This window comes from Panicum virgatum, chromosome 9N (assembly GCF_016808335.1).
Source record: "Panicum virgatum strain AP13 chromosome 9N, P.virgatum_v5, whole genome shotgun sequence".
NCBI classification, from domain to species: domain Eukaryota; kingdom Viridiplantae; phylum Streptophyta; class Magnoliopsida; order Poales; family Poaceae; genus Panicum; species Panicum virgatum.
The window spans coordinates 62512346-62521166 of record NC_053153.1 but is presented as its reverse complement, the minus strand read 5'-3'; the positions used below and the strand labels follow the sequence as shown (position 1 = coordinate 62521166).

Below are 8821 nucleotides of genomic sequence, written 5' to 3'. Positions count from 1 at the left end.
GGTGGACTGAAATAGATTCTTTATACAAAACAATATGATTATATATAAATGTCGGTCCGTAAGAGCCGTACCTTAAAAATAAAACCTCACGTTCACATTATAAAATTTTATCAAAATTGACTGAAATTTGTTGGAGATGGCTCAGTATGATTAGAAGCTACTTTGTGCAAAGCAGTGTGGCTAGAATTACACGTGGGTCCCACGTCAAGCCGGACCCTAGAAATAAAATATTGTGTTCACACTATAAGATTTTATCAAAATTGACTGAAATTTATTGGAGATAACTCAGTATGATTAGGAGCAACTCTATGCAAAGCAGCATGACTAGAATTACACGTGGGTCCCGCATCAAGAGCCGGACCATAGAAATAAAACATCGCGTTCACACTATAAAATTTTATCAAAATTGACTGAAATTTATTGGAGATGACTCAGTATGACTAGGAGCTACTCTGTGCAAAGCAGCGTGACTAGAATTACACGTGGATCCCACGTCAAGAACCGGACACTAGAAATAAAACCTCATGTTCACACTATAAAATTTTATCAAAATTGACTAAAATTTATTGGAGATGACTCGGTATAACTAGTAGTTACTCTGTACAAAACGGTGTTGCAAAATCTACACTATAATTTTTTTTGGAGAAACGGGTTCTTATTGGGTTGTAACCATAGTTTGGCTAATAGTTTATTACATCATGAGTTGAAATGTTTGGGTTGGATTGGTTTGTGGTGGTGGTGGTGGTTTGAAGTGGTGTTGGTAATATTAGTTTCCCTATTGAGAATGGATTGGTGTGGATATAGTTTGATTTTGAGCCCATTTGCAGGGCTAGGTGCAACCCATGCACTATACTATGGCATACTCATGCTCCCCATTCAAAAATAATCATGAAAACGAGGTGACCGTTCAGATATTAGCAAAACATATGTATAGTTTCTGATAACCTTTTTATGAATTCCTTTGTACTATTAGAGACTGAAGTAGGGAAGATGTCGGGAATGAAAGTAGTTTACTGGTGAAAAGAAAAGGTGCAAGTGTTATCATGTATTTTTGAAGCGAATAATGCACACAAATATCTATATTAATTATGTTCCTCCCACAGTTTTTAATGTTTAATTGTTTGACGTACGTGATAACACAACCTCTGCGTTAACTCGATGTCTAATTCTACCTTCGTCCTTGTCACCTTATGTGGTTTGAACTTAGAGTTAGAGTAGACTTCCTGTAGAATTGTATACTAGTTATCTGACAGAAGAACGAACCCCCTCGAGCAAATGAGAAATAGTTTCTCAAAAAAAAAGAAAAAGGAAATATGACCTCATGCTACGCCTAAAAGAATGATCGCTCAATAGACAAAAGTCAATCGCAAGATACAGTCTAAGTTGCAACCGGTTTCTGTCCAATTGCAACTGATTCGCGTCCATTTGCAATCGGGCCATTCTGAGCTGCAAATGGTTCGTGTGCGTCTAGTTCCAACCATGTCGGTTTGAGTTGCAATCAGTTCCGTCCAGTTGCAATTGATCTATTCTCGTAGTTGCAGTGGATGTAGTCTCTCGGTTACAACTGCAGGGTTGGTTGCATTTCGTAGAGAGACACTTGTATGCTGTTTAGGGTTTAGGGTTATGACGAAATGCCTCCTCACTATCCAATCAAAAACCGGACTTCCAAGATCCATCTCGGCCCTTCCGCTTTGATCTAGTTGTAGTTTGTATTGTACTAAATTGAACACATATCAAAGAAAGGCGATCAATCAATAAGTAGTTGCCCTTACTCCTACTACTTTATCTCCTGTCGTAAGAAAGCGCTCTTAGTTCAGTTCGGTAGAACGTGGGTCTCCAAAACATCTTTTGAGTATAGTAGGAGTAGATTTGATTGAATCAAAATCTGTGAACCTTAAGTCTCTTCTATAGGTTGGAAGGCGGATCATTTCCAAGAGGTTGCTAGTTGACCCCGATCGATCTCAGTTTTACGTATCTTTCTGGAGTCGGGGTGAACTCGTTCACCTTACGTCTTTGGTGGAATGGAATCCCCAACAAAGTGGGATATTCTTTGGAAGAAAGCCTGTATTGTTTGACAAGATCTTTAGGTCGGTCTCAACACGTTGGCATCCGGAGCATCGGAAGCGAATCGAAGTAATCTGGTTGGGATTTCACACTACGGCTTGGAGTTGGGTTGGGGTTGCTCGAGTCAGCAGAGGTACATGGATGCTTTGCGCTTTCATTGGGCAGCAGCTTATGGTCCTCATCCAGGCCATCCCAAGAACTACATCATATGTTCCCAAATCTATCACCCTCAGGAGTTTGGGGCATGCATATCCTTTTTTATGTGTTTGTTATCTCGCTGCGCCCCTTTTCGATGATAAGATCATTTTTTATCTGACTTGGTTGAGTAATGCATGAGATCAACCTGCGGCCTTGTGAAAGCACCTACTAAAGGGGATAGAAAGATCTTGGGCACAAATACTCCACTTTTCACGAAAGACATACAAGAGATTCACCAATGATTGGTTGGACTAAATACTTCATTTGTTCTTTAGGGCTTAAATGAATAGCCATCGCTGTTAAGAACAACCGATGCCTTATGTGTATTGGATCCGCTCTTCTGTTAGCATGAACACAGGAATGAAACCAATTCACTTGAGTGAGACAGAGAGTGGAATTTCGTGTGTAGGGGTGAAATCCGTAGATCTATGAAGGAACGCCAAAAGCAGACAGGACGGATACTTTTGAAAAGAGAAGTTGTGCTAATTGTAATCCTAACAGATCAAAGCAGCAGTCACAAAAAGCCTTTGCTGATTCTTTCTATGCGTATTTCGCTTCTACGATTCCAAATCGATAAAGGCCGTAACTAAGTGACTTCCCTATAAAGGCTCACATTCTACTATTGCATCAGAGGGGCCCTGGCGCCCATTCCTAACCAGTTCAGAAAAGGTTCGCTCATGCTGGAGGTACTAACCACTTAGTGATCGGTCCGCTAGTTCACGCAAATCCGATCAAGCAATTCAACGCGGGTGTGAGTGAAGGAAGGATCCTAGCTTGTAGTTTCACGAGATTCTTGCATACTGAAAGAAGAAGGTTCCTTACTTTATCTCGCTGCTGGTACCATCATCTATCCATTCTTTTGATCTTTGGAATTCCTATTAGTTTCAGCTGCTCCCACGCACGCAGACCGGAAGATATCAGTTGTCCTGGACTAGACAAGTACGTAGAGATCTTCGTGGAACCGGGGATGAGAGTGGCATTCTGGAGGGATGATTGCTATTAAAAGGAATTCCTCCCAAAGGTCGGATACTTAAATCATCTATTTATAATGTGAGCGAGTGATGTGGGACAGCAGCAAACTTTCCATTTTTTGTATTTTTTTATTCCCACAACTTTCTAATTTTAGAATATGGTACCTTACATACATATATACATACATACATACATATATACATACATATATATATACATACATATATATATATATATGTATATATATATGTATATATATATGTATGTATGTATATATGTATGTATGTATGTATATATGTATGTATGTATATATATATGTATGTATGTATATATATATGTATGTATGTATATATAACTTCGACATATATATATATATATATATATATATGTAACTTCGACATATAACTCGTTAGTAATATTTTATTACAAATTATAATTAGCACAACTGTCCAGATATATATACAATTTATACGCCTAACTTATTCATACAACTTCTAAACAGCACTTGATTTATACATATAACTTCTTCCTCCTAACTTGTTACATAATAATTTTGCATAATTTTTATGATGAATATAAATTATATATATAGTTTTTGTTATAACTTGGATTAGAATTTTTTGAACAACTTATGTATATCGATTATGCACGTAAAGGATCCACATGAGTACAACTACTAAATGTTCCTATGCCAAAAGAAAAAACTAACTGAATGGAAAATGAAAAATGAAAAGAAAAGAAAAGAAAAAAAATCAAGTACGAACCTGTGCTGCAGTGGTGCGGCGGAGTGGGTGCGATGTGGGGCACATGGACCCGTCGTCCGTCGCTGGCTAGGATGGCTCAGGACGAGCGACCACGAAATTGGATTTGCGGTCACGGATATATTTAAGGGCAAATTCGATTTATGCCACCACAACTCCGTAAAATTGGGTTTCACGTTGAAAATCATGCCACTCAATAGCATAGATTTCAACATAAAATCAAAAATCGTGAAATGGCATGGATCCAACTGACCCTATATTTAAGGCGTCGCGCGCGCCCGGGAAGAAGCTTGGGGCAGGTCTCTTCCTCCCTGGCAGCTAGCTAGAGCGCCACCATGCAGCTCGCGGAGCTCTGCACCGACCCCGTCGTGCTCTCCTGCACCTTCCTCTGCCTCCTCCTCCACCTCGCGCTCCGCTCCTCCTCCGGCCGCGCCGGCGGCCGCCGCCTCCCGCCGGGGCCTCCTGGCCTCCCGATCCTCGGCGCGCTCCCGCTCGTCGGCCCGGCCCCGCACGCCGGGCTCGCCGCGCTGGCGCGCCGGTACGGCCCCATCATGTACCTGAAGATGGGCACGGCCGGCGTGGTGGTGGCGTCGTCCCCCGCCGCGGCGCGCACGTTCCTCAAGGCGCTGGACGCGCGGTACGCCAACCGCCCCGCCGTGGCGAGCGCCGCGGACATCACGTACGGGTGCCAGAACATGGTGTTCGCCAACTACGGGCCCCGGTGGAAGCTGATGCGGAAGCTGGCCAGCGTGCACCTGCTCGGGGCGCGCGCGCTCGCGGACTGGGCGGGGGTGCGCCGCGACGAGGCCGGGCACCTGCTGCGCGGGGTGGCGGAGGCGGCGGCCGCCGGGCGGCCCGTCGTCGTGCCGGAGGTGCTCGTGTGCGCGCTCGCCAACATCGTCGGGCAGATCACCGTCAGCAGGCGGGTGTTCGACGCGCAGGGGGACGAGTCCAACAGGTGAGGACTGAGGTCTGAGGACATGCAATGCAAGTCGATCGATCTCAAGGGCCATATTTTTCCCCCATTTCAAAGAAAATTCATGCATGAAAAGAATCTTTTCACCATCGAAAACATGTGTAAAATAAATGTCGTGTGCAGCTACAAGGATATGATCATGTCGCTGCTGACGGGCGCGGGCCTGTTCAACATCAGCGACTTCGTGCCGGCGCTGGCGCGGCTGGACCTGCAGGGGGTGCAGGCGAAGCTGCGGCGGATCCACCACCAGTTCGACGGCCTCATCACCAAGCTGCTAGCGGAGCACGCGGCGACGGCCGCCGACCGCGCGCGCCGGGGCCGCCAGGACTTCGTCGACAGGCTCCGCGCCAGCATGGACGCCGGCGCCGACGACGAGAGCGGCGAGACCATCACCGAGGTCAACATCAAGGGCCTCATCTTCGTAAGCTCCATCCCTACTCAATTCGCTCCATTGCTGCTTGCTTACCCAATCTCCATCGCTGCAATATCGATCATGAGAAACTGAATCTATGTTGAAAAGTGAATGGATCGGAGCACTAGCCACTAGCTGCTAGCCCCGTAAGCTCAGCCGATGTAGCCGTGTGTCATGTCGCGTTGGTGCGGGTGCAATTCGTGGGGCGGCTCTGAGTGAAGCGAGGTAGGTGGACAGGTGGTGGAGCTAATAACTACTAGTAGTGGATCAGAGTTGTTGGAAAGAGACGACCGAAAGAACGCTCGAGCCGTTTGGTTTCTGGTCTAACCGATGGTACGGTTTGGGGTCTTGCAATGGACAGTTTGATGATAGCTGATGATCCCTCAAAAAAAAAAAGGTTATAGCTGATGGCTTGTTCACTACTAGAATCCTCCGGTTTCCCTAGAACTTGAACAAAAAATTTGTCCAAACCTTAGAACAAAATGGTAGTACGCACACGTTGCTGGTTGTGCCTTGCTTTTATGCAAGGATACTTTACTGGTCCCAAAAAATAGGATTCGAGATGGAAAAATGGAGCAATTTTATTAAGAGTACTTTCTTTTCTCCCAAAGAGAACAACTTGAAGCAGGAAAACCGTACAAATTCAAAAGAATAGTTTTTTTTAAGAAAGTAAACAAAAACATGCACCTCTAAAATGCTTATCAAGTAGATCTTCGTAGGATTTTGGATTATTCCTATGGTGCGTTCCAAGATCATATATAAATTAGTAATAACTAAAAAGTGACAACCTCGTAATTCATTTGTAAATTGTAATGATAAGCGGAACAGTCTAAAATTAAATTCTATCGGCAAATAAAAAGAAAAGGATATCTTTATAACTAGGGAACAGATCATTTGGACTCAACTTCCTGTCCTGATCAAACCTCACGTGATTATGACATTTTAGCTCAATCTTCGCCAGTGACATACCACTCACCACTGTGTAGACATGTCTCGCATATATATGTAAAAAAATACGAGTGGATGATTGACGCTTTGACGAAAGCTGCAGATGTACCTATTTTACCAGAAAGCCAACGGCAGCCTTTTAAGCCTCTACTCCAACGAAAGGAGTAGAATGGTATGGGTAGTTATAACATGATGTAATCTGGATAATGCATGGTATGTGCCAATCCGTTTTAAAGCATGACCTGGTTGTGACTGCTGGTGAGGGTCGACCCGTACTGATGTTATTCAATGTGGCCTGCATTGTGACTGCTCAACAAGCAACCAAACCACTAGCGGCTGATAAGGTTGGGAAAACAGGCCAATCAACATAACATCATATTGACTTTTGCGCGACCTTGTGGGTCAGTTTGATTGGAGAGGTCCATTATTAACTCAAAATTTTAGGCTAGTCTCGATGGAAATGTTATAAGAGTGTTATCAATATTAAATGTTATGTTATATCAGCAAATTTACCGATATAGCAGAGTTATTTAAGAGTGGAGAAAAATTTCATAGGATGTGAGACGTCAATTACTACTGTGGGCGATGACACTTCCGGACTGGCCTTGTGACGACACCACCTGCCTCATCGTTATCTAGGATAATTACTGATGAATTACACGGTTACCTATCCAAACAAGGTCTCACGCACCCCTTCCAACGCCCTGCACTGTGATTGACAGTACCAAAATCGTTTTGTTCCCGGCCCGTAAACGAAAGATGCTGACAAAGGAACTGGTGGTAGATCTGTATCAATGAAGTTAACCTTTTTTTACACTGACAGTACCATTTTCCTTATTTTCAAAATAAAAAACAGTACCATTATTTTTCCTCCAAGGAGCCACAGTACTGCGCTTGACCGTAATAAAATATATTTATTCTCAAGTAATGGTGCCGTACCTCACATCCGCGCGCCGTTGTTCTCAAGCTCACGCTTGCATACCTTGCAATGTACTGCTGCTTTTTGTTGCTACTGAAAGGTGTAATAAAAGCATCAAACTCTCTTCAGGGCCCAACTTGAAAAGCAACTGATGACCAGCACATCTTGTAATAATTTGTAAACAATGAATCAATCTATGTACAGTACCCGGTTGGTGCAGCTAGCTTCTAGCATGCTCATCATCACCTCTTTCTTTTTTGTTGTTGTTCAACTTGCTTTTGCTCTGACAATATTATTTATATCATGGGGTCCAGAAACTGTTCATTCTGATGCTTGGAGCACGTACCAAACACGCGAAAACAACAATGCACCACTGATCTCAAGTAATAATAATATAATCTCACCAACTTATTAGAGACAGTGCACTAAACTGATAATTGAGATGAATGAACAACCAAATAGGACTCCAGAGGATAACATACGAGTAGCTGTTGAACAAGCAGACCATTTGACCAAGTTTGTTTATTAATGCCATACATGCGTTCGAGTGGCCATTTGATGAACCTTGTGGACCATCGTGTCTCCAATCTTAAATGATTTGTCTTCAATAATTCTGATGTGTTTAGGATTAAATGTCATGCCATATATTAGCATTAAATGACTTGCTTGTTGCTCAATTAATATTTCTCATTGGATGAATGGATGTGTCTGCACGCGATCGACGACGCAGGACATGTTCACGGCGGGCACGGACACGTCGTCGATCATCGTGGAGTGGGCGATGGCGGAGATGCTCAAGAACCCGTCGGTGATGGCGCGCGCGCAGGAGGAGCTGGACCGCGTGGTCGGGCGCGGCCGCCGGCTGGAGGAGTCGGACCTGCCGGCGCTCCCGTACCTGCAGGCCGTCTGCAAGGAGGCGATGCGGCTGCACCCGTCGACGCCGCTCAGCCTCCCGCACTTCTCCTTCGACGCCTGCGACGGCGTCGACGGCTACCGCGTCCCGGCCAACACCCGCCTGCTCATCAACATCTGGGCCATCGGCCGGGACCCGGCCGCGTGGGAGGCGCCGCTCGAGTTCCGCCCCGAGCGCTTCCTCCCCGGCGGCGCGGCGGAGAAGGTGGACCCGCTCGGGAACTACTTCGAGCTCATCCCCTTCGGCGCCGGCCGGCGGATCTGCGCCGGGAAGCTGGCCGGGATGGTGTTCGTGCAGTACTTCCTGGGCACGCTGCTGCACGCGTTCGAGTGGCGCCTGCCGGAGGGGGAGGAGAAGCTGGACATGGGCGAGACCTTCGGGCTCGCGCTGCCCAAGGCCGTGCCGCTCCGTGCCGTCGTCACGCCGCGCCTCGTGCCGGAAGCCTACGCCGCCTGAGCTAGCTGCTGCTGATTGTAAGCTGTGGACGACATGGTTGCGTGCATCAAGACATGATTTGAGGGAAACAGAAAAGAGATCTCGATCGCCTCTCCTCTTGGTACATACATGATCATGATCATTTAATATATTTGGTCTTACAGTGATCGAGCGAGCATCAAAGACAAACTTATTGAGTAACTACGTGATTTGGTCGTACATG

At 45.4% G+C, this 8821-nt stretch overlaps 1 protein-coding gene across 1 annotated transcript; it reads left to right on the top strand.

The window, feature by feature from the left end:
* Nucleotides 1–4287: 4287 nt before the first annotated feature.
* Nucleotides 4288–8817, top strand: LOC120688288 (flavonoid 3',5'-hydroxylase 1-like). Its single transcript, XM_039970543.1, has 3 exons — nucleotides 4288–4953; nucleotides 5095–5392; nucleotides 7981–8817. The coding sequence occupies exons 1-3, from the start codon at nucleotides 4331–4333 to the stop codon at nucleotides 8617–8619; spliced, it is 1560 nt and encodes a 519-aa protein (XP_039826477.1). The 5' UTR covers nucleotides 4288–4330; the 3' UTR covers nucleotides 8620–8817.
* The last annotated feature ends 4 nt before the right edge of the window (nucleotides 8818–8821 follow it).